This window comes from Onychomys torridus, chromosome 7, assembly GCF_903995425.1.
Source record: "Onychomys torridus chromosome 7, mOncTor1.1, whole genome shotgun sequence".
Lineage (NCBI taxonomy): Eukaryota > Metazoa > Chordata > Mammalia > Rodentia > Cricetidae > Onychomys > Onychomys torridus.
In genome coordinates this window covers 98,929,562-98,955,680 of record NC_050449.1, presented here as the reverse complement: position 1 = coordinate 98,955,680, position 26,119 = coordinate 98,929,562, and the positions used below count along the sequence as shown (strand labels likewise).

General features: G+C 44.8%; 1 protein-coding gene across 1 annotated transcript in view; it reads left to right on the top strand.

The window, feature by feature from the left end:
- The window catches only part of LOC118587650 (collagen alpha-4(VI) chain-like), a 93,149-nt gene extending 67,328 nt beyond the window's left edge, over positions 1-25,821 (top strand). The window contains exons 25-31 of the mRNA XM_036193650.1: positions 3,287-3,323; positions 5,966-5,977; positions 6,063-6,556; positions 16,991-17,081; positions 20,358-21,041; positions 24,476-24,572; positions 25,575-25,821. Coding sequence (XP_036049543.1) covers positions 3,287-3,323; positions 5,966-5,977; positions 6,063-6,556; positions 16,991-17,081; positions 20,358-21,041; positions 24,476-24,572; positions 25,575-25,821 — 1,662 coding nt within the window. The remainder of the gene's footprint in view (positions 1-3,286; positions 3,324-5,965; positions 5,978-6,062; positions 6,557-16,990; positions 17,082-20,357; positions 21,042-24,475; positions 24,573-25,574) is intronic.
- Positions 25,822-26,119: the final 298 nt, after the last annotated feature.

The following is a 26,119-nucleotide window of genomic DNA, read 5'->3' as shown; positions in this document are numbered from 1 at the left end:
GGCTCTGGAAAGAGATGTGTGAAGACTGGGGAGGAAAGACAGTAACAATCAGCCCCTGCATTTCCCCAATCAATAGGGAAGCCCCTCAGATTTCTTCTCCAGCATGGCTCCATCTCTGGGGAGGATTTAGCACAACCAGTCCAATCCTTTTTCTGTGATTCATCTTCAGGGCTTTTAAGGGACGTCTTGCAAGGCTATCTTCAAGAGAACACCTGCTGTGCCTGGGAACTTGCTGAGCTATTTATTTATTTATTTTCATTTCCACAGGGTGTGCGTGGATATGCTGGTGAGCCGGGTTCCCCAGGAGAGCCCGGGTATCCAGGCCCACAGGTTGTATTGGGAACTGGGTTTTAATTTAAGAATATGTGTTTGGAACCTTTTGTTTGTGTGATAGAAATTTGAGTCAGAATGATCCCAAGGAAGCTTCCTGGGCCTCAGCAAAGCAGACTGCATCGCCCCTCTTTTGGGGAAGCCAGACCACAACAGCTGGCATTGATCAGACTCCACGTTTTTGCTACTACACTAGGTCTTAACACTCATTCACTCCATCCATCCACGGAGGTGAGTGGGTTTATTAATCTGTTTCATGGTGATGAAAAGGTAGGTACAGTGGCCAAAGCCACATTGCTAGTGAGGGACAGAACTGGAATTTGTACTCAAGGTCAGTGCACTTAATGAATGCCTCTGGAGCTGTGAATCAAGTTGTTCCAAAGTGGAATTACTTCATTAAAATTGTATTCCATCAACAAAGTGCTTACTGGGTGTCTGCCATGCATGGGGGCCTCCCTCCTAACAGTTCTTGAGGTGCTTTAGACCAGTAAGACAAGAGTCTTACCCTTAAGGACTTCAGACCACGAGGGATTGTAAACTAGGAGTAACAAGTGGAAACTTGAATTTCCAAGCAGCTCTTTCGGAATCCTCAAAGCAAAAAACTAAAACTACCATTTTCTAGTCCTTCAAACTCTTTCTTTTGTAAAGCAAATTATTTCCAAGTTCCCTGCAGCGGGAGAACTTTGAACTGACAGCAAACTTTACTGGATTGACTCCTCTCTCCATCATTAAAGATCCCATGAGTGTCAGCTGATCATTTGAGAGGCTGGCTGCTGATTCAGGTGACGAGGACACTCTCACAAGAGAAGAGTAATCATGGTGTAATTGGAGTGTGTTGGCTCTATGATGGGAAAATGGCATCAGGAGGAAATAATAAAGAAACCTATTTTTCCCCATTTGCTCTTTGATCACTGGCTTCTTTCAAATTTGGACCCCTGCTACTGTCAGGTCCTTGCTCTCTCTTCTTTAGTCACAGGATTCTGCCCTTTGAAAGGGCTGCACATCGTGCTGAGAGCTGTAAGCGAGATAATCGATAGAACCTGTCCTCCATTCTCACCTTCCCACTAGGTTGTGGGGTGATGGACGGTCTGTTTACATAGATGATTGTCGATACCTCACCTGGGAGAGTAGAAACCGAGATCAATGCTTCTATTAGGGAAGTATTTCTCAGAAAATCCAGAGAAAAATTAAAGTGTCAAAATCAGTGAAGCAAAATAGACCCAGGGGAAAATAAGCATCTCTTGCCCCTAGCAGCAAAGATGAACTCCCTTTAGTGTACCTCTGGTTGTTGAGAGAGTAACAGCTGCAAGCTGGTCTGTGCAAATAGAAGATTCATTTCTAGATGAGAGGGACGCCATAGCTGCTACTCTCAGCCCACTCTGTTGATTTCGAATTAGTTGGGTGGATGGAGATACGGAAACACTTTTGAACTTCAATGCTTGGCAGATCCATCTGGAAAGATGGCTAAGAGCATGGATGCCAGGGGCCTATGCCCCACATCCTTGATGGAATGAGTGTAGAGTAGGTGTTCCATGAGCACTTCAGCGGGGAGATACAACCTGACTCAGCTTGGTAGAGATGACAAAGTCATAGGTCTGCTGGGCACTTTCATTCAGCAGACATCTGAGATGGCTTTGCACTCACATGGGATATAAATGGCTCTGTAAAAATTGGTTGAATTTTAATATCTCTTGGAACAGGGACCCAGAGGAAGGCAAGGGTCACCAGGAATTTTTGGCCGAAAAGGGAGTCTGGGTGCCCAGGTAGGTTTGCAAAACAAATAGCTACAGTATAGCTGCTGATTGGCAGAGGCTGATTCTTGCCTCTGAGGATTCATAGGGTGAACCACTTGGGATGTGTGAGTACCAAAGACTTCCAGGACATCTAGTCTGACGAAGTTGGCATTGGTATCAACTCTGTATCCCCTTCATTCTGGGCACACAGTGACCAATAAGTTCTGTGTTTGAACCTCAGAGATACATATCGCAGCTCATATTTATTATTTATTCCTAATGCAAGACCAAATGATAGTGCCATACAGGAGGCATGCACTAATTGTCCGATCATCCTGAGTATAAAAGGGCGTCCTTGACTGTGAAGACAAGGTCACAGAGCCTGAAGGAAAACCAGTGACTTGTTCTTCTAATAAGTGGTTAACTAGGCCTGCAGCTTGGCTCTTTCTAGGGTCTGTTTCACTGTCCATCCAATGTCTGTGGCTAGTGGAAAGGTCAGAGAGACCAAGCCATATGGTCAGGGTGGCTTCCTGAGGGCAGGAATGTTGCCACAGCTTTAGACACTTGAGCAGCAGGGTTTGAGTCAGTTCTGTGGTCTCCGTCCACTCAAAATGGCAGCTCTAGGGTGATTAGAACCCTACTTCTGTCCTCAGCCTCTCCCAGGGACAAAGTCTAGCTTGTTGTTTTTAAAGCTTTAAAGCACAGCTATTGTATCGATCTATCCCCTCTCTCTCTCTCTCTCATCTGTGTCTATCATCTCCTTATATCTATTGAGGCAGGGTCTCACTATGTAGTTCTAACTGGTCTGGAACCCACGGAGATCTATCTGCCTCTGCTTCTCTAGTGCTGCATTAAAAGGTGTATGTCACAAGGTAAAAAATGCAAACACTGGCAGCAATCCCCAGAATTCTCTGCTGAGGTTCCTGGACTTCAACTTCAAAATTAGGTTTGATCCCATCGATTTGTGAGGCAGATTGCAAAGTAAAGAATTATCCCTCACCTATTTCAACACACTATTTAAAATTCTTTAAATGTTTTAAATTAGCTACTGGATCTAGAAATAGAATCGTTGGGTGGTGTCATCAGCTCTAACAATTTTGTGGTTTTCTGTTACATATGTAAATGCTTCAGATAATGTGCACATGGCATTTCAAGTCACGCCAGTGAAATCTGCTTCACATTAAATGCTTATTTCCTTTCTGTCTTTCCCCATCTCTCTACAGTCTTGTGAAATTGTTGATTTCATTCGGGAAAGCTGCCGTAAGTCGTTTGGGAGATACTCAGATGGAGCCGGTGGTGTGGATGGGCGGGGATCAAGGACTAAGGGCATGAACCACTAAGGATTTGACTGAAGCTTGGGAAGTCACTTGTCCATCATAAAAAGATCTTCTAAATTGACAGATTGGGCCCAATCTCCCATTGAATAAGTCACCTTTTCCTCAATGGGCTCCAAAATGAAGTATTTGAAAGGCATGCCATCTCAATAATGAAGAAAAACTCTACCCTATAAGGCTGGGTCCCCTAAAATATAACCATACTCACCTGTGTGCCTGCATCCTGGTTCGTGAAACAGAGCACGGGAAGTGCTGTTCCTTTTATTTCAACAAGCAGGATCCATGATGGTGTCTTGGGAGAGGAATATGCCCCATTTGATTGTGACTGCCATTGCAGACATGGAACTAGGAACCACAGGGTCTGGGTCCTGCTTTATCACGTAACTAGTTGACACTTATGTACTCTCTTTACAAAACATCGTGGGTACTTACAGCTACAGAGAGCATGCTCCTCCCCTCACTGTGATAGGAGAGCACTTAGAAGTTTGGGTTTGATCCCCAACTGCCTTCTTGCTCAGCCTCCTGGCTTCTGCCCACTCCCCACGGCTGTGCAGGGAGATTGTGGGATCCGTGTCCATGGAAGTCACACAGAGTAATACTATCACCTTGGGCAGAAAGGAAGAACATCTGTACAGAAAGTTAAAACCCCTTTTCATTGAGGAGTTCCACAGGTCAAAAGCAAATAGAAAAGCAAGAAAAAATATTTGAGATAGAAGTAAGACTCCAGTAGAGGGCCCAGTGTGCTTGCTAGGTCATGTCAATATAAAAATTGCTGCTGCAAATCATCTTTATCTATAAACATGGACATATTTGGAAAAGCTAAATCTAAATATTTAAAAAGAAACTTTTGAATTGTAAAAAGGCAAAGGACATGAAAAGGGAGTCAGAGAAGAAAAACTTAACAATGCACCTGTGAGAGAATATTGACCCTCAGTGGGAATTGAAGATCATCAGTTAAAACAATGATAATGCTCTTTTTTGTCCTCAAACTAGAAGCATATACACAATTGCTATATATTCATACATATATATGCATATTTATTTATCTAGTTTTGGTCTTCAGAGATAGGATCTTGCTAACTAGCCCTATCTGGCTTAGAACTCCTTATATATAATGCTTTGGCTTCAAACTTGTAATCCTCCTGCACTAACTTGTAATCCTCCTCCCAAGAGGTAGGAATACAGGCTTGTACCACCAGGCCTAGTATTCAAGTTGGAAATATTAAAATAAAAAATCAAAATAATCCTCACCCCTAATTTGGGGAAAGTGTGAAAGCACACGTGACTTGTGGAACTACTAAAATGCTTTCTAAAGAGCAATTGGACCAGCCAAATAAAAATCCATAATTAAGGTGATAGAAACAGACTGTAATTGAACAAATAGTCACAGATACTTGTACGTGTATGCTTTTCCTGAGAGACATTGGCTGAAGAAATCAAGGCACATAAACACAGTGGAATATATGACAGCACTTGGCACTTCCTGATAAAAAATGTCATATCAAGTGGAACATGATTCAGAGTTAAACATACTTTAAACTCCAAGTTTTATCAAGTAAGATGAAAAGTTTTTTATGTATGGATACACAGATGGTGCACTAAGGACAATCTTAATTTTTTATGAGCATATGTTGCTCATATATGTGCATATATATACACATATACTTTTATATAAGATATACATTGTATATGATTTATATTTTATGACTATGTATATGTGAGATACATATAAAAATACAGCTTCAGAATAGCTTAGTGTTTTAGTTGGATTTGATTTTTAGTTGAAGGTAACCAAAGTCCTCATAACAGTGGGGAAATGTCTCTCAAGTCAAAGCTTGGACATGACATGGAGTCCTGGGGAGTGGGGCCTGTTCCAGGGGTACCAGGATGGAGTTTCCTTGTATCTTCTTCTCTGTCAGCGCGAGCGCACGTGTGTGTGTGTGTGTGTGTGTGTGTGTGTGTGTGTGTGTGTGTGTGTGTAGGTAGGTGTAGATGCTGTTTTTCCCAAATTATCTCACAATCTGAGCAGTTAATCAAGCTCCTGTCATTGTTATCTGCCTTTCAGCCAGCCTGGAAGGAAGGGAGAGCAGGGGCAAAGGGCAGAGGGTGCTCTTGCTTGTCTTTTAGCTGATCAAGTAATGGGCTTCATTAGGGTATAAAGATGCATTTGCAAAGTCTTACCGCTTTCCTTATCCTATTATCCAGAATGTAGTAAGTCAGCCAGCTCCGAGAAAGTATGTCCTGTGTTTCAGGCAGCCATGTGCTCAGGTAGAAACTGATGCCCTATTATCTATCATAAAATAAGAGAGTGGATGCTGGGCAAATAGTAGCAGCCTTTGCCGAACTGGGGAGGGCGTCTAGAAGGCCATTTGGATTTCTCAGTAGAGAGGGTTTTTAAAAATTGATGTGGCTTGAAAAATCCCAGCACTTGGGAGACTGAGGCAGGAGGATTTTGAAGTTCAAGGTTAGCTTGAGTGATACAGAAAAACTGACAAATCGAAAGAGTGTATTTTATACTGAAGTATAAACAGCCCATGTACACTAACAGTGTCCTCTTTTCCCTTCCAGCTTGTTCAAAAGGTAAGTAAGGCTCTTTGTTCAGGTAAGCCCTCCCCCATCTAGAGGCAACACAGACATCTGAAGTTTTGTGTATCCTTGTGTCAAGGGATTTCCAGATGCCCAGCATTCCCTTCAGAAGTGGTCTTTGCCTTGGACATGTCCAACGATGTCTCCCAGTTGGACTTTGAGAGGATGAGAAGCATTCTACTGTCTCTGTTGATGAAGCTGGAGATCAGTGAGAGCAACTGCCCCATTGGTGCCCGGGTGGCCATTGTTTCCTATAACACGAGGACAGATTATCTAGTGCGCTTCTCAGACCATCAGGGAAAAGCTGCCCTACTACAGGCTGCCAGGAAAATCCCCCTTGAACGGTCATCTGGGTCCCGGAAACTTGGGGCCACCATGAGGTTTGTGGCAAGACACATATTCAAACGTGTGCGCTCAGGCCTTCTGGTAAGGAAGGTGGCTGTGTTCTTCCAGGCCGGCAGGATCTACAACACAACCTCTGTTAGCACAGCCTTGCTGGAGCTCCATGCAGCAGACATTGTCACATCAGTTGTAACCTTCACAGAGGAGCACAACCTCCCGGAAGCCTTGCTGGTACGTGAGGAAGGGCCGATGGGAAGAGGTGCTGGAGCTGGTCTTGTTCTCACCAGGGATGCCATGAGCAACTAAGTGTGGTTCAGGGGAAGAATTCTCCAGACGTTGCTGAATGTGTGAGAGGTGAGGTGTCTCAGTATGGGCACTATTGACAGTTACTAGAGAGTAACTGCTTCTTCTGGCCTCACAGACGTTATCTTATGTAATATCCCCGAAGCTCTATTAGTTAGGCCTTGTTGGTTTTCTCTGCTTCAAGAGTGAGAAAAACAGACTTAGAGAAGGGAAGCATATTCTTGAGGGTCAAGTAACTAGTCAGTGGCAGATGCAATCTGCTGTCACATGTGTTCATAGCACTGTACTAAAGCAGAGATTAGAGACTGTGACTTTCTTCCTCTTTCCTGTTATTGGTGTATAACATTGTATACCCATTTAACAACATGGAAAAATGGAGTGCTTTTAAAGCACACACATGAATGGATTGTATGTATGTGTGTGCACATGTACGCATGCATGCACGTGTGCAAAAATGCATGTGCTCAGAGGCATGCATGTGAAGGCCAGAGCTCACTCAATGTTGACTGTCATTCCTCAGGGGCTGTTTGTTTACCTTGTGTTTTGAGACAGGGTCTCTCCCTGTCTTGGACTTGTTAAGTAGGCTAGACTGGCTGGCTACCAAGCCCGGGTATCCTCCTGTCTCTACCTCTCCAGTGCTAGGATTAGAGGTTTGTGCCACCATATCAGGCTTTTTACCTAGTTGCTGCGGATCTGAACCCAGAGCCTGTGTAGCTTTGTTGACTGAGTCTGCTCGTCAGCCCCAGAGGGATCTTATATATTTTACTCCTCTGTGACCAGGTTGTGATTAAAGTTCAGAATAACTTTGGCATTTATAAATTCTCTCCCTGTTCCTTACCAAGCCATATAGCCCAACATAACTATTCCTCTGACTTTGATTACAAGCTTATTCTGATTCTTGATATAAAAGGAATCATTCACCATCTAGTCTTTTGTAGCTGACTTATTCCAATTAACATGTCTGGTCTTGCTTATCCATGCTGTGTGTATGGGCAAGTTGTTTCTTTTTATTTCAGTGTGGCGTTTCAATGTGTATAGAAACTAGGAGTTATTCACATGTCTAGTCTCTGAAGTTTACTCTTCTAACTAAAACCTATGCAGTACATGCTCACAGAATTTCTGAGACAATTTATCAAAATCAAGGTCGATTTTCTTCCACTGCCTGTGGATGCTTGATTTAGCCATATGACATTACCAACATTTGACCATTTCTGACCTGGAAAAATGGAAATGTCATATGGTTCTACTCAATAACTAATGGATTCAGCTGTGCTAGACCACTTCATTTTCTCTTGACAGTGAATTGTGCATCAGAAGTGCTAGGTGAGAAATTTGGTTGACACACAGTGCATGTGGCTAAGAATCAACAGATAAGCTTGTGACAGCTTGCAAACTACTGGGAAGATGGGCAGCCATCTTAGGTAGAGAAACAAAGAGAAAATGATGAGAGGGAGTCAAGAACTGTCCTTGCTACATCCCTCTTGCCTAGCAGGACATCTGGACAGGGTAGGTTGGTGGTGGAGGTCTGCCCTGACATTTAGACAGTAATACCACGGGGCAATCACATTTCCTTGAATGCACCCCAGTGCTGCTCTCTGATGGGCTGCTGGGCAGTCAGTGTTTGCTTCTGATTTGTGGATACGCCCTTAGTCAGAGCCTGCTTGCCCTCCTCGTCTCGGGGTTCAGAGGGAAAGGATGAAATGCTATATGAGGAGACGTTGCTGGCTGTAATACACTTGACACTCTGTGCTATCATTTTTAGCTGCTCTCCTCTCCATTGTGTGGGCATGTTCTTGCCCCAGGGTTCTGTGAGACAGCTCGGCGTTTTGAAAATTTAACGGTTTAGAAAGGATGTTAAATGATGCTTGTCAGCGCAGATGTAACGAATGACCTCGCTGCTGGTGACGCTGGCAAGGAGAGAAGCTGTCAACCTGACTCCCCATCTTCAGGGCCTCTCAGAAAACCCCGTTCTTCTCCAGTGGGCACTCTGCAGCCTTTCGCTAATCTCCCCTACTCATTAGGTGAGGGCTGTCTATTGAAGACCATGTGTTTACCATGTGCGTTGTCTTCTGAACTCACTGCCTGAAGGCTCTCTGACTCTGTGTGAGGCTTTTGCCTTTCACTTCTATGTTATTGTAATTTTCAGGACAGCCCCCACATACTTCTTCTGGGCAAATGATGGTAGCTCCAATTGAACAGATTATACAAACAGATATCCTCCTAACTTCTCAGTTCATTTAAACACACTTGGAGCCTGCCACACCTATCGGGAAGCTTTCTTACGCCATCCATGGAATTGTTGCAGCCCTCAATAAAATAGCATTATCACATTTGGGCTCCTGGTGCCTAATCCCATCATTAAGAACTGCCTTATGCCTGAAAACGTAAGCCTTCATTAGGTCATTTTTTTTTAAAGCAAAGAAGCAAAGCATTGAAGGAAAAATGCAGCTTGAATGCCTGGCTTCGAATTTCATTTTTCTTTCTAAAAAGCCTCACACAGATTCCCTTGAAACAATGCCTAGGAAAATAGCTCATGTTTATTGATCCAGCCACCATTCTAAGCTTTTATTGATTCACTTAATCCTCAGAGCCCAACGAGATAGGCAGTATGATGAGCCTATTCATCAGACAATGATACTGAGACACAGAGCAGTTCAGTGAGTGTTCAAGGTCTTGAGCTCTCACAAGCTCTGAGGCTTTGAATTCCAAAGTGAAAAACAGTAAAGCAAAACAGAGACCTTCCAAGGTCTAAGTCTTTCCTCTCTTTTCATGTATTTTGTCTTAGGAGATATGTCTGCAAACGGGTCCCACCTTTACTCCTTAGCAAATCTAAAGAATGGAAGGCTGGCTGTCACAGACAACCCCTCCCTTCATGCAACATCAGCTTTAGAAGAAGAAATTGGGCTGTGTGTGTGTGTGTGTGTGTGTGTGTGTGTGTGTGTGTGTGTGTGTGTATGTGTTCGAGTATGTGTGTGTGTGTGCATTCTCGTGGAGGCCAACTGTCATTCTTGGGTGTAGTTCCTCAGGAACTGTCGACCTTGTTTTTCCAGACCTGGTCTCTCACTGGGAACTATTGCTCTTTATTAGACTAGGCTGGCTGTCTCTGGAGCCTGAGGCGTTCATATGTTTTGTTCTTTCTAACCCCAAGACTCAGATTCACTCAGCCTTTGGGTGCTGGGGATCAAACATCCTCAAGCTTGTGTGGCAAGTACTTTATCAACTGGATGATGTTCCTGGCTCAAGATATTATTTTTTTAAAGAAAGAGTGGCCTGCTGCCGACCCCTGAGCTGTTGTGTTCTCCATTAGCTCTGTAATGCACTATGGCCAGGAGCAGCAACGTAGGGAAGAAATTAGACTCCACACCATGACTTTGTCCCTTACATTAGCGTTTCCACTTGCGAGACAGAAGATTGCTATGCAATGAAGGTTGGATCAAGTCTGATAGGAAATCACAACATGTCCACACAGTTGGGCTTGCCCAGCGGACCGCCTAATTATTTCGGTTCAAAATAGCCATTTCCAGGTCAGAACATCTCGTGTGGCTAGGACTCCGTGGCTTTACATGGTTGTGTAAAGTGCGCACGTGTGGCCATATAATCTACATGCATGCGTGGAGTAGCCACATGCGGTCCTGTACGCATGCGCGGCCCACTCTTTAAAAAGCCGGCGCCATTTTGCACAGGTCTCTCTCCTCTCCTCTCTCTCCTCTCCTCCTCTTCTCTCCTCTCCTCACTCACGTGTGTGCTTCACACAGGCCTGTCACGTCTCTTCCTATCCTATATTAATAAGCAGCTCTTCTGTGGATTTGTCGTGTTTGGGATGTGTTCCTCGCAGGGTAAGAGTGCCACCTAATAACTAACAGTCTTATTTGCTGGTGGTCAAAAGCAGGCTTATGCCTAAAAGGACTGTCAATCCTAAGGTGAGGTAGGGAAGGGTTTTTAAAGTCAAACCCCACAATCTCATCACACCAGGGGCAGGCCAGATAACAGGAGTTTCCAAAGTTTCAGTTCAGTGGACTAAAACAACTTGTTTTATGTTGTAAACAATGGATATCCTTACACTTCAGGAGAGAGTGTTCTGCTCTGCAAGATGTGGTTAGTTGGGGGTGGAGTGGAGCTGGGAGCAGATGGGAGCAAGAGATGAAGTTAGCTAAAACTAGAATAAAATGGGGTCACTTTGAGCAGTTCAAAATAACTAGAGTGATTTTTTCGGCTCATAGTATTACTGTGAAAATTATAAGATATATAACTTACAAGGACATCTGATACCCTCAGTGTAATAATCACCTTGGATACGTTACTCCTTGAGTAGCCCAATAGCTGCCATTCAACAAGGATCTACATAGTTCTAGCCACCACACTGCACACTGGCCACCACACCGCAACTGGCTACCACACTGCACACCACTGGCCACCACACTGCACACTGGCCACTACACACTATCCACCACACTGCACACTGGCCACACTTCATTATCTTAACCTCTTAGGACTCAAATTGTAGTCTGGGGACTAGCAACAAAGACATCACCAGGCAGTATGGAATGCTAAACTTCAAGCCTTGATGGAGCTGATCCATCTAAACCTGCATTTACATGTCATGATCCTTGGACACTGTGTGTGGAGTCAAGGTTTGAGGAGTGTTCTCATTTCCTTTCTGCTACTGTGCTAAAACACCTGACAAGAAGCAGCTTAAGGCAGAAAGGGGCTTACTACAGCTTATAACTCCAGGTTATAATCCATCACTGTGAGGAGGTCGAGACAGGAACCTTGAACAGCTAGTGACATCATCCCACAGTCAAGAGCAGAAACACATGCTTGCCTGCTTGCTTATGCTCAGTTCCACTTCTCTACTTTAATACATTTCAGGGCTCACTGAGTAGGGAATGGTGCCACTCATGCCCACAGTGGGCTGGATCTTACCACATCAGTTAACCTAAGATATGCCTCTACAGACTTGCCTGCAGACTGACCCAAAGCAGACAATTCTGCATTGAGACTATCTCTCCAGGTGATTACTGGCTGTGTAAGGTTGGCAATTAAGTCTAACCATCACAAGGAGTGTCTAAACCTCATGACTATCCTACCCATTAATAATGATGACCTTCATTTCCCAAATGAAGTGAGAGCAAAGGTAAGAGGGAGAAGTGATTTGTTCTAAGCCATATAGTCCAGGCATTTGCGTTCAGATATGGCATGTTCCCAAGTTCCTCTTTCTCACTGTACACTCTTAATCTGGTTCTGACTCCCGGTGTTTCTGGGGCATACAGGGAGAGTGGGTTGCTTGGGTGACTTTAGTGGCACTATGATAGTTTAGAGGAGCCAGAACTCTACTCAAGCTCCTTGGGCCAGGCACAGGTCAGATGGTGACTTTGTCCTTTCTCCCATCCTCTGTCCTCCTAACCCTCCACCCCCACATAGTTCCTCTCCTTGTTTTCTGAGCCATTATCCCAACTTGGTGCCAGATAGTTTGTAAACTCCCTAGGGCCTCGTCAGCTCTCACTCTCTCCAAGGTAAACCTTCCTCCCTAGTACTTGCTTCCTCCCTCCTTCTCTGCTTTTGTTTTCCCTAGCCAAGAGCTTTTCCAGCTCAGTTCCAGGAATGGACCACAGCTGAAGCCTCAGGTTAAAGCCTGGGAGCCTCTCCGGGACAAGGGTTCACGGGAAGTTCTTTAGTATGGAGGAAGGATGGGGTGAGGTTTGAACATCACTGTTGCATCATTCTGCCTATGAACCACAAAAGGATGTCAGTGCGAACCCATGGGTGTATGTATTCTCTCTGGCCTTTACTGTACCGCTGAGGTGGGATTGAAAGACCGGAAATAGCAGAGGTGACATGAGAAGGGAGAAAAGCCTCCCACCCTGGGATCTGGTTTGCCTTTCCTGCAGAGTGAGCATCAGGAAACTCCACACCACTGAAAGTGCCTACAGAAATGATGTGTGTGTGTTTTCCTATAACAAGAACATCAAAACGAACAAATAAACTATGTCTACCTGGGGCCAGAATGTTTGCAGCCTTGAGTTCACCCTACCAGCATTTCTCTCTTATCACTAAATCTTTTTAAGTGTGTGTGTGTGTGTGTGTGTGTGTGTGTGTGTGTGTGTGTGTGTGTGTGTGTGGTATATGCCCATGTGTGTGAGAGTACTCATGAGCCAGGAGAAGACATTGGGTATCCTGTTTATCACTCTTTTCTCATTCTTTTGAGACAGAATCTCTCACTGAACCTGGAGGTGACTGACAGCCAGAAAGTTAGAGATCCTTTTATCTCTGTCCTGTCATGACACTGGGTTACAGGAGTGTGTGTGGCTACCCTGAACTTTTTACATGCTTCTTGGGGATTTGAACTCAAGTCCTTAAGCTTGCACAAAAGTGCTCTTACTTATTGAGCCATCTTCCAAGCCCCCTAATCTTGAATCTTAAACAGTACACTACACCCCATAAAACCTCCTTATAATTTCGTCCACAAAAAGAAATTCTTATGGTATGCGTGTGTGTGTGTGTGTGTGTGTGTGTGTGTGTGTGTGTATGTGCATGTGCGCGTGTGCAGGTTCACATGTATGAGGGTGGCCTGTGGAGGTCAGAGGACAACCGTGGCTTTTCCTTGGGTGTCATTCACCTTTCCTTAGGAGACAGGGTCTCTCATCGGCTTGGGACTTGCCGAGTGGGCTAGTCCAGCTGGCCACTGAGGCCCAGGGATCTGCCTGTCCCTGCTACCTCAGTGCTGGGCTCATAAGCATGTGTCACTCTGCACAGCTTGTTTTTCTTTTTCCTGTGAGTTCTGGGGAGTAGGCTTGGGCCTCATGCTTACAGGGCAAACACTTGGTGACTGAACTATCTCCCAGACCACAGAAGGAAAGTCTCCAAGATAAGAAAAATAAGTACACCAGCTTAAATAGATTTTAAATCTTACTTAAATTTTAAGCTGTGCTTAATGTTTACACTTAGTCTTAGCCAGAAGTCTGAGAAAGGATCATTTGGCTTAATCTTTAATTCTTGTTGTAGATTATATCCTCAGAGGAATGTAGATAGTTCTCTACAAGGCAAAGACATCAAAACTCTTCTCTCTCTCAAGAAGCCCACATCCACGCCTTGGAACTGTATCTATTCCTTTCCTGGAAGATTCTGTTTAAATACTTAATCAGTCACTAACTTTGCCTCGTTCTAGCTTGTCCTGAAATTCCTTTCTGTGGCATAGTCAAGAATCCCGCTTTACCTGAGTGGAGATCCCTGAGGGGCCTCGCTCTCCTGAGGCTATTGTTGACTGTTGTGTGGTGACTTCCATGGCCGCAAACACGACTGGACGTTTAAAACTAAAGTTGGTTGAAAGAATGTCAGAGGTGCAGATTCTAATGAAAGCTACATTTTGCTTTGTGTTTGAGGTCTTCTAGATTTGATTCCCTACTCTGATGTGGATGCAGTCCTCAGCAGGAATCAATGGGCCAGTATTCTCTCCCCACACCCACGTGCCCCCCCCCCCCCCCCCCCCCGTCTCTGCTTGAGTTTTCTCAGGGAGCCTTTCTCCCACCTTATCCCTGACAATGACTCTGCTGACAAATCCAAAGTCAAAATCATGGACTCCATATAGATGTGTCTATACTGAGTTGTAGTTTCCCTGTGAACTTCTGCTGCCTTTTTGGTCTTGGTTATCACAGTTATTTGGCAAGAACAGTACAGATGTTAAGTGGAATCTTAAAATTATTGTTCCTAAGAAAAGTTAAAAGTTAAAGTTGTGTCTCTAGTCACAAATTCAATTGAATTTGGCAACTTTCCAATGAGCCAAATAAAATATGAAAGAGTTATGGTCAGAGACGCCCAGAGCAGAAGAGCTTGTGTATTGTTCTGAACAGAGGCAGATACAAACAACAGTAGCCTAGGACCAGGCTGTGCTGGCACAGAGAACCCAGCAGCAGAAACTTCCTCCTTAAAACTCTGTTCCCAAGGAAACTGAAGGCAGATGCCTCTCTCTGGCCACATAGCCACATCTGGCAGATCAAGAACTACAACCCAAATTCCTGACATCTAGTCTCTTGGCCTAGAACTTTCCCTTGAGCCATCTCTAAAGATAGAAGGACATGAATTTGTACAGCTGTAAGATAAATGTCTACATTTGTCTGAAGTATTTCATTACCTTGAAACTCGATTTAAAGTTCGCATTTTATAGCTTCAGCCATACTTCCTGTGATTTAAAATGGTTGTATACCAACTTAGCATCTCCCTACAAGGCTTGGGTAAAGCTCTTGGGTTATCCCAGCTTTTTATTTCTCCTGGCTCATTGCCATGGATCCTGGTTCCAGAAGCCTCCCAATTTCCTTCTGTGATTTCCAGTAAAATGGTGACATGTCACATTCCTGTCTACATTGTTTTATCTGGAATGGTTAATTGGGTACATTTGGTTAGTCCATGCTCAGATCTGGAGGTCATTTGGAGGAGATCTGATGATGAATACCAGCAGCTCCACTCAAGAAGACCTGTGTCAGTGTCTTCCATGTGTCAGGGAGCCTCTTGGCTCAGATGTACTCAGCAGCTGCACACTGGAGGTGGCATTAGCTAATATATAGGAAATGGGGCAGAGTTCAGATGAGTAACCACTGTCCAGCTTCGGGCCTTTGTGCATGTCATCCTTCACACTAGAAGGCCACCACCACAGCTTTGCCTGTTAACTCTCTTTCCTTACTCTCCTAAAAACATCAAATGGCATTGCCTTTATCAAGCCCTTCCCTCAAAATGACTCTCCTCTTCCCACATTCCTAAAGCACACCACTGGAGCCCTTTCTTTCTGGGAGATCCTTTGTCTCTCTTTCCACAAATGAAGGCATGGCCATATCACCTTTCTGTCCTCTACATGGCTTGTGAGGAAGGACTTCTGGTAGTAGCTACTGATCAGCCTGGGTGCAACTTAATTGTTGTTTTGCCCCACAAAGAATGAGAGAGGATTTTGTTTTGCCTTTCTTCTCAGATTTTTGTCTGTTTTTATTTTGATGTGTGCATTACATTAATATGTAAATTCTTCACATTTCTTTGCTTGTTAAGATGTTTCCTTCAAGTGAGCTTGTTTTGAAAAACAGGTCTGTTACAGGTCTGCTAGCATCAAGTAGAAAGATTAAAGAGCTCTGTGAAGAGTCTATGGCACAGAAAGTTCTTTTCCAGAGTAACCCTTGACTGTCTGTCTTCCCGAGAGCGAGCCTGATGTCTTCGTGGCCTGGGCCCCCTAAGACCAGAGGAGGGCTCAGAGTTGCTGGCCATGTGCACCAAGTGAGAGGAGCAGACCCTCAATGGGGTTCCATCTTACATGCTTTGACAGAGAGGGGATAAAAAGATGGAGGTGGTTGAGTTTGGACACCTGCAGCTTTACAGCCCTCACCTCAGTTCTTGGTAGGAAGGACTGGAGAACATTTCTAGCTTTCATCATGAGGTGGAAGTCTTGAGGACAGTATTGGTCAGGGCTGGCTAACTGTGGGACCATTCACCCCCCTACCCAAATGCCATGATATTTTCTGTGGAGTGACTGCAACCCTTGTGTGGGGCAGGGCATGCTCTGCTGCACGTAGCCACTTCAGAACCTCTGCGTTTTCTATCAGTGCCTTCATTATACTTTAGGGCATCAAACCGGTTTCTTCTCTATCCTTTAAATCTGGCTGGCCAATGAAGGAGAGGGAGTGAGGAAACCACATGCACCGAATTACTTTTTACCTGCATCCCTTTAGCCAAACCCCAGTCATATTTAGGAACTCATTGCAAAGGAGGCTGGGAAATGTAGTCTGGCTGTGCCTCTAGGAAGAAGACATGGGATTGTCAATCTGCTTTCAAGGTGTCCAGGGACCTTGTTGGGTTTATTATTATTATTATTCAAATTTTATTTATTTATTTTTGGCTTTTTGAGACAGGGTTTCTCTGTGTAATAGCCCTGGCTGTCCTGGTACATTTTATTTTTAATCCTTGTTGTTGGTTATTAGACAAATCATGATCAGAGAGGTACATGAAGGAGATAAACAGATTTTCCCATCTCTTCAAAGTTTTCCTCATTCCTCTCCATTCTTACCTTCTAGTTGTACTATGCCCCAGCCCTGAACAGGAGGGATACTCTACAGATGCTTCCTTCATAGTATCGACCTCAATCCCTTTGAATGTCACAGGACTGCCTCCTTAGTATATAGTATGTATCCTGTTAGAGCTAGGGCTCTGTGTGATTATAATTGTGTTATGTAATGTTGAATTATTTGTAAGTATTTATGTAATTATATATGTCTTAAAAACATCATTAATGTCTTTTTGATCTGACTCAGGAGGAAAAAAAGCCACAAAGACCATGACCTGGGATTTAACCCAGTTGATTGTGAATTTGTGTGTGTATGTTTGAATTAGGTGGATGGACTCAAGGGATTTCACTTGTTTACATGGGAGACAGAGCGCCAGCAGGATGTGGAGCGCCTGGCCAGCTGCACTCTCTGCTATGGTAAGAGCTAGACATTGCTTCTGATCGGACTGATTGCTGGAGAGTGGATGGACTAACTGCTGGCCACGGGCTAGGTCTGCTCTGCAGATGTGCATTTGCTGGGCATGTGCAGGGCTTTAGAATCTGGGAATTTTATTGCATCTGGAGTTTCAGTTTTTCTTAGGAAGCCAGGGTTATCCCGAGGGGCACAAACACTGCATTCCTGGGTAACCACACACAAGAAGATGCCTGGCTCCTGATGGGTCGAGTGACCGTTGTGTCCCACAGTTCCCCCTCCCCCACTTTGGCATATCCCTGACACATTCTGTTTCACTTATCCCCTTCAAGGTTCCCATATGTGTCTGGGCATGAGAGTCATCCTTTAGTGGCATCTTTGTGTGATGGGCACACCACTGGACTAAGAGTCAAGAATCTTGGGTTCTAGATAATGGATCTATTTCTGGTCAGTAGTGAGATCCACCTTCTTTTGGTCTCCAACCTCCACCACTGTATCCCACACTACTCACTAGCTTGTGCCTGAGGGAACTCTCTGCAGAAGTGCACGCATGCCTACCTATAAGGCATTGCCAGCCAGCTGTACCCACTCCACCCAGGCCAGCGTGGTTGAACTCTAAAGAGGATGTAGTCATGCATTGCCCTGAAGGGAAGGCAGATTGAGGAACTGCATGTGTGGATGATGCCATGGCTGAGAAGCTGCATTCACACACATCAGCTCATGAGACACACAGTCTGTCTTTCAGCCCATTTCTGTGGAAACCTAACCTCATGGGTGTTCCTTGAGATCTTACTGTCTATTAGGTTTTGTTATGAGCACCTACATATATGAACTCATTTTAAAAAATGTAAACATAAAGCTGGGTGGCAGTGGTGCATGCCTTTAATCCCAGCACTCGAGAGGCAGAGCCAGGCGATCTCTGTGAGTTTGAGGCCAGCCTGGTCTACAGAGCGAGATCTAGGACAGGCACCAAGACTACACAGAGAAACCCTGTCTTGAAAAACTAAAAAAAGGGCCAGGTGGTGGTGGCACACGCCTTTAATCCCAGCACTTATGAGGCAGAGGCAGGTGGATCTTTGTGAGTTCGAGGCCAACCTGGTCTACAGAGCGAGATCCAGGGAAGGCGCAAAGCTACACAGAGAAACCCCGTCTTGAAAAACAAAACAAAACAAAACAAAACAAAACAAAACAAAACAAAACAACAACAAAAGTAAACATAAAAAACACATCATCATCATTTTTTAAATTAAATGTATGTGTGTCCTAGAGGCCAGAGGTGTCAGATTCTCTTAGCGCTAGAGTAGCTGTGAGCTACTCCATGTAGGTCCTGGGAATAGAACTTGTGTGTAAAGGTGGTATGGGCTCCTAACCACTGGGCTATTTCTCCAGCCCCTGAAAACAACCCCATAAGACGGGTGCTATTATTATTTTCATTATCTCTGACAGATGGAGGTTGGAGGAGATAAGTTCATTTTCCCAAGGTCACATGCTGAGTAAGAAATGAACCTGGATCGAACTGAGTAATCGGGTTCATTTAGATCTCACACAACAGTGAGTGTTGCCAGGCCTTTTTTCTCTGGGAAGATAGAATCACATGCCTGCTCCTGAAATAGGGCACCAAGGACAAACCAAAGTATGTTTCCACAAAATTCCAACTTGGGGAACCAGCGAGTTTGTTGGGCTTTCTTGCAAAGCATGGGTGAGTGGGTTACTTCCAGGAGTGTGAGAGACCCCAAAGCGGTTGCACCATCAAAACTCTCACCCTAGCATGGATGACAACATCCCCACAGTTGCACAGATGGAGTCCCTGCTTCAGTTGACCTTCCACCTTTTACATATAATAGCACTTCCTGAGACCAGGAGGCCACGTGCAGTTACAGAATCACTTAGCACTAGATGGGAGGAGCAGGAAAGAGTGACTGGGATCTCAGGGGAAGGTCTGCTGCCCCTTCCCAGCTCTTCCTTCTAGGAGGGAGTGTCAGGAGTCAACAGACCTAACCTGAGGGTCTCTTGCAAGTAGCCACAAGCACTCTGATGGAGATGCTGACCAGTCTGCTCAGAGGATTGAGCTCTACAATGGTGAGGGTGGTGAGGTCATACGGCCTTTCTTTCTCTATGCTTCCCTTACTTCACTTAACATAGTGTACTCTTGATTGACTCACATTACAAATGACAGAACATCCTATTTTTTGAGAGTTTAATATTATCCTATTGCGTTTATACAATACACTTGTTAGTCTAATCACAAGTCATCATGTGCTTTAAAAAAAAATGAGTGTATCAACAAGCTCTAGCAGAAGGCCTAATCACTATACAGTAATGATGAGTTCATGTAATCCTGAACTTGTACCTCAACTATAAGACATGATTTGTTGCCTTTATGCATAATGGAAGGAAATGTAAAACTTCATTTCAACAGAGGTAATAAAAATAAAGATGTCACCCCTTTCCATACTCTATAGACCCTTGTAAGCGTACGGCCTGAAGTTAAGAATACCAGCTGACCACGTTCTTAATGAAAGGGTTTGTCTAATGGGCGGTTCCTAAAACCCAGGCAGAACACCCAAGTGCACGTCCACGTCAAAACCCTGAGCTGCGTTAGCTCTATTAAGCCAGAATCCACATTCTTAAAAAAAGTACATTAAAAAAAGGAAAAAAAAATCCCATCTGCCTGTAAGGCTGAACCAGCTTGAGAACTCCGAGCTGATGATCAGGCTGTCATTTTAAAACCACCAACATTTGCTTTTATATAGGAAAATAAACATAAAATGTCTGTGTCACCTGGTTGCTAAGTTCGCTGTTAGCTCTAGCAATGTGTGTGTGTGTGTGTGGTTTCTCAAACATCAGCATGATGTTCATGTACTTGCTTAAGCAGTTTGTTGCTAGTTCTTTTTTATGGAGAGGAACAGACACTAAAAAACCAGAGATTAGGAAGCCAGAAGGCCTAACACACATGTCCAACCTGGGCCTGGTGGGCACCATGCATCCCAGGGTAGCTAGAGATGCGGCCTGACACACTTGTAAACCCTCATATGCTTTTGCAATGTCAATAGTCTTGACACCCTGGCAGCACTGGAGAACATTAAACATGCAGTCAGCTTCACTTTTGTCTTCTGGGAAATGGGCGCCTGTTTTGAAACTGTCTGTCAGATCACTGAGTCATCACAGTCGCTCTGGGGCAGCTCTCAGGACAGATGTCCCCCCTGAGGCTGGAAGTGTGTTCTGCAAGGAAAGGAAAGATGTCTGGTTTAATTCTGGCCTTTCTTGTATTTCCTTGCTAGATAAGTGCCGACCAGCCCAAGAATGCAGGCCGGATGCTCCCAGGCCCCAGGAGTTCGACATGGACTTGGTGTTCCTGGTGGACAGCTCCCAGGGAGTCAGCGGGGACATATACCTTGGGGCTTTGCGGCTAGTAGATTTGGTGCTTAAGGACCTGGAGGTGGCTGCCCAGACTGGCACATCCTGGCATGGGGCACGTGCAGCCCTGGTGACATACACGACTCCAGGTTTTCGGCCTGGCAGGGCTCAAACCCCTGTGTTCCAGTACTTCCACCTGACCTCCTATGGCCACAAGACACAGATGCAAAGGCAAGTTCAGAAGGCTGCCGGTCGCCTGCTGCAGGGAGCCCCTGCCCTGGGCCATGCTCTGGAGTGGACACTGGAGAAGGTGCTTCTGGCAGCTGCACTGCCACGGAGGCCACAGGTCCTCTTTGCCATCGTGGCCAGTGAGACAAGCAGCTGGGACAGAGAGAAGCTAAGGACCCTGTCCCAGGAGGCCAAGTGCAAGGGCATCACATTGTTCGTGCTGGCTGTGGGCCCAGGAGTGGGAGCCCAGGGGCTTGCTGAACTGGCTGGAGTGGCCAGTAAACCCTTGGGTCAGCACTTGTTACGCCTGGAGGGCGTCTCAGAGGAGGAGGTAGCCTACGCCAGCAGATTCACACAGGCCTTCCTGAGCCTTCTAAAAAGTGAGTGGTGATGGGGGTGGGTATGGGTAGGGGTGGGGTGAAAGTGGGTGGGGTGGGTAGAGACTGTATTACCCTAGGTAGTGTTGGCTACAAGAACTTGTACAGATGTTTGGATGTTTTTTAAAATGGCTTCTTTTATTTTTTTTTCCCAATGTTATTTTATTTGGTAGTTGAAAGTTTTTTTTTTTTTTTTTTAAATTTTATTTCAGTTGGTAATTTCATATGGGAAAATACTATATTTAGATCACATCACTCCTCCTGCTTCAACTCTTCCTGAACTTTCCTCCACATCCTCCTCCTCCTCCTCCTTTCTGCCCCTCCTCATACTCCTCTTTTCCACCGATTGGTTCAGGACTGTTTAGGAACATGGGCAACAACCTACTGTGGGGCACACCACTGAGACAACCGACTATCTCTCCCCCTGCAGCCATCACCTGAATATGACTGTTTTCAAAGACAGAGTTCCCAGCAAGCCACTACAAGTACCTTGCCCCTCTCTCCTCCCCTGGTGGCTTCGAGGCCCCGGTTTCCATGTTGCTTCTCAGTTTTCTCAGTGACCAAAACGACAATTTTCATCTGTCTCTTCCCTGATCATGGAGCCGGATGCCCATGGAGGGACTCTGAAGTGTCTCTGCTGTGCAAATATGTGGGTGTGTTTGCCGTCACCACCTACTTCCCAGTGGTAGATGGCCATGCTTCTCAGACTTCAACTCACACACCCATCCCCTGGGGATCTGTCTTTAAAAAAATACTTTAATTATTTTTATTTTATGTGTGTTGGTGCTTTGCCTGGATGTATGCCGATGTGAGGGTGTCAGAAGCCCTAGAACTGGAGTTAGAGTTGTGAGCTGCCATGTGGATGCTAGGAATTGAACTGGGGTCCTCTTAACCACTGAGCCATCTCTCCAGCCCCCAGGCCCCCACCTCTCACCCCAGGGATCTTGGTCAGGTGTGGATCTAGTTCTCTAGGTCTGGGCTGGGGTCTGAGATTCCGGGTTTCTCATCAGCTTGAGAATGATGCTGTTGCCCATGGACCACAGATTTTGTTTGTTTTTGGACACACAGTCTTGATATTCAGTCCAGGATGGCCTTGAACTGGCTGCAATCCCCCTGCCTCACCCTCTCAAGTACTGGGATTACAGACATGCCACCATCTCAGCCTCTGTGGACCACATTTTAAGTAACAAGGGTACAGAACTTTATTTTTCTTCTATTTTCATATTAAGTTAGCATTCAGAGCAAAGTGTTTAATTATGGCATTTCCATATATATGCGCCACTACACTTTGTTCTCAATCACCCCCTTTCCTATTGCCCCCTTTTAGGGAATCTCTGCTCCCTCTGGCTGGCTCCTCCCCAGCTAGCTCTTCTGTTTTCATGCCACACATATTCCATTACTTTCTCTTCCATCCTTTCTTACAACCCTCTCTCTAGTTACATGATCTGTTCATGCACCCCCCCCCCCAATTTTAGATCTAAGTTCTGTACATTAGAGAAAGCAGGTAGTGCTTTGTATTATTATTTTGAAGTACAGGTTGAATTGGCAGCATGAGGTCAGAAGTCCTTAGAGACTTTCCAGAAAGTAAGGGTGACTGGTCAAGAGTCCGAGGTCTCCCTCTTCAGGCTGGGGAGATAAAGCCAACAGTGAAGATTCAAGGATGGAGGCTGTGTCAGTGCGTCCAGGCTGGAAATCTCCCCTACATCTCTGCCCCAGCAGCCTCACCTCCCATCACACCCGGACTAAGCTAATTCGTGAGCACCCCGACTGAAGTGTACCCTGACATAATAGTGGAGACTTAGCACGGGATGTGGCGGGTATTATCCTGGCCAATTCCAGGTGTTTGTCTTGCAGTGAGTAATTAATAAAAAACAAACATACTCAGGATGTGCTGTGAGCTATGGATGATGCTCCCTAGCCTCTATTCCAGGAGATGTGAGTTTCTCAGTGGGTGTGACATCCCACCGGGGGGGTCTTGAGGGACATCTGCTCCTTCATCACTAAGGAGATGAAGGGATTCTGACGGACATCTTAAAGTCCCGACATGGTGTTTGTGCGCTGCCATTTGACAGACAGAAGCACGGATGAGCTAATCCTCACCCCAGCTTTGCTCCTTGTGAACTGTGGGACGGCTGGAAGAGCCAAGGGCTTTCCCTGAGCCTTAGACTCCTGGTCTTGGCAGCAGCAGCGGAGATGGCCTATAGCTCAGTGATTCTTTGAGGCAGAAGCAGGCTGAAAGCAATTGCTTTTCTCATCAGTTTAATGTAATTTCGCTTTATTTTTCAGGGTTTATTAGATCGCACCACATATTCTGTTATATTCTTTTATGCTGGGATATTATTTATCTAACAGAATGCACTTTATGCTTTTGTTTTGCTTGCTTTTGATTTGATTTTTTATTGTTTTATTTGCATTTATTTTTATATTTGTTTTACGCTTTGCTTGAATCCCTTTTATGGTCCTTTGATTTTAGACATGGACTTTTTTGTTCTTATTGTTCAATTTGGCCTTTATTTTTCCATTTATTTTATCTTGTTTCATTTTAGATTTTGTTTTGATTTTATGACTTTTGAATTTGATGCAGTATTTTGGTGATGATTTTAGTAGTATTTTGTTTTATTTTATGTTCTATTTTTTATTATTTAAAAATATGTGTACATATATTTATATTTTCTGAGACAGGGTTTCTCTGTATAGCCCTGGTTGTCCTGGAAACTCTGTAGACAAGGTTGGTTTCTTGAACTTACTGATCCACCTACCTCTGTCTCCCAAGTGCTGGGATTAAAGGGGTACTCTACCACCACCTGACTATAAATACAATATACTCTTTGAGAATTTTATACAATGTATTTTGATCATAGTCACATCCCCTTCTCCCACTAACTCCCCCCAGATCCACTCTGACCTCCGTACCCCTTCTCAACATCACATCCTCTTTATACTTTTAGTAACTCACTGATCCAATATGTGTTGCCTATATATTCATAGCTGTGAGGCCATCTACTGGAACATGGTTGGCAGGGGTCATACCCTTAAAGAAAACTGATTTTGCCTCTCCTAGAAGCCATCAGATATCAGTATCTCCTCAGATAGGGGTGGGGGCTTGTGAACTTCTTTTCCCCCCATGCTCATCGTCTGCAGGCTGGGGACAGACTGGGGACAAGCAGTCATGCCTGCTGTGGGTTTATGAGTGCAGCAGTACTATCATGCCCAGATGACTCTGTTTTGCCCTGGTGATCCCCAACCTCTGGCTTTTACAATCTTTGTTCCTCCTCTTCCTTGAAAGTCCCTGTGCCTTACAGGGTGCAGAGTTGTGGCAGTGATGGAATGTCCCATGGGTGCTGAGTTCTCCATGGATGCGTATTCTTTTCACTTAGATCATTTTTACATTTTATATGGTTTTATGTTTGATTTGATTAAAAATGTTTCACATTCAGGTGGAATGAACAAGTATCCACCCCCAGAGCTCACTGAAGAATGTGGAGGCCCAAACCGTGGGGATACCCTGCTGCAGTTAGATGCTCCTACCAAGAGGTGAGCTTGAGGTGAGGCGGACCCAGGGAGGTGTTATCTTTCTATAGGTGGTTCCAGTCCTCCACTTGACCCAAACCTTTTGGGAAACTCCTGGGTTTGACAACTCTGATGATGTTTAGTGTTTCTTTTGTAATTTTTAGAGAAAGGGTCTCTGTGTAGCTCAGTTGGCTTTGACCATATGATTCTCTTGCTCCCTGAGTGCTGGGATTACAGGTGTACCATACCTGGCTCTCTTTTCTAAAAATTTTTTTTTGTTTGTTTTTAAAGATAGGGTTTCTCTGTGTAGTTTTGGTGCCTGTCCTACATCTTGCTCTGTAGACCAGGTTGGCCTCGAACTCACAGAGATCCACCTGGATCTGCCTCCTGAGTGCTGGGATTAAAGGCGTGTGCCACTGCTGCCTGGCTTCTAATGTTTTTTCATATTAGAAGAATGGACTTTGACGGGGAGAGATGGATCATAGTTAAGAGTATTTGCTTTGCTTGTTCTCAACATCCACATGCAGCTTTCAACCATCTATAACTCCAGTTCCAGGGGGTCCAATACCCTCTTTTGTCTTCCATGGGCATCAGACATGTACATGGTACACATAAGTACACAGAAGGCAAATAGTCTATACATAAGATAAACATAATAAAAGCAATATAGGACCAATATTAAAAAAAATGAAGGAGCACATGGCTGCACAAAAGCCCCAAATGAAAAGCCCTACCCCACTGTAGCACCCATCCTCCATCCTCAAGTTTCAGAGTCAAAGTTGATGCTGTCAAGTGCCTATCGCTGCCCCTGGTCCAACCAGAGAGTAGTGTGAAACCTCAGCTCAAAGCAGCAGCAGCAGCAGCAATATCCACCAAGGACGGAACCTCTCACTTTGGTCATGTGACAGGGTCTTGTGGGAATCTTCTGTGGTGCTGGAGGGCCTTGCCCAGGTAGGCAAGTGTTCCGCCGCTGAACTACATTCCCAACCCAAGTCACGCAGTGTGACAAGAGTCGCTTTCCTACAGGCTGTCCAAGCGCCAGCTTGGCACATCTGCCTTTGGTTATGACTCGGACCCTCTCAAGTCACCAGACAGTTTTCTAGAAGAAAGGAGAGAAATCAAGATGACATCTGTAGCTCAGCAGGAAGCAGTGGGAAATGATGAAATGCACAAGTTGGACACCAAAGAAAATGGTCAAGAAAAACCAGCAAAAGAAAGACACTTGGGCACTGCCTCTGGTGAGATGCCAAACCATGGCTTCCTAGCTCTCTAAGTTGGATTCACTTTTTAAAATCTTTATCTTTAAAACAACTTTTTGTGTACTGTGTTAACATGTGCTTTTTAAACACACCTTTACTCACAAAGTTATTCACACAACTGTAGAAGTGAAGACATAAGAAGAGCTTTCACTTCTGAAGAATACATTTCAGGGTGTAGTGTGCCATCATCTCTCCAGATCACAAAGAAACAAGGGGCTGCTACAGTGGTTCTCAACCTTCCTCATGCTGAAACCCTGTAATACAGTTCCTCACATCGTGGTAACCCCCAACCATAAACTAATTTTCATTTCT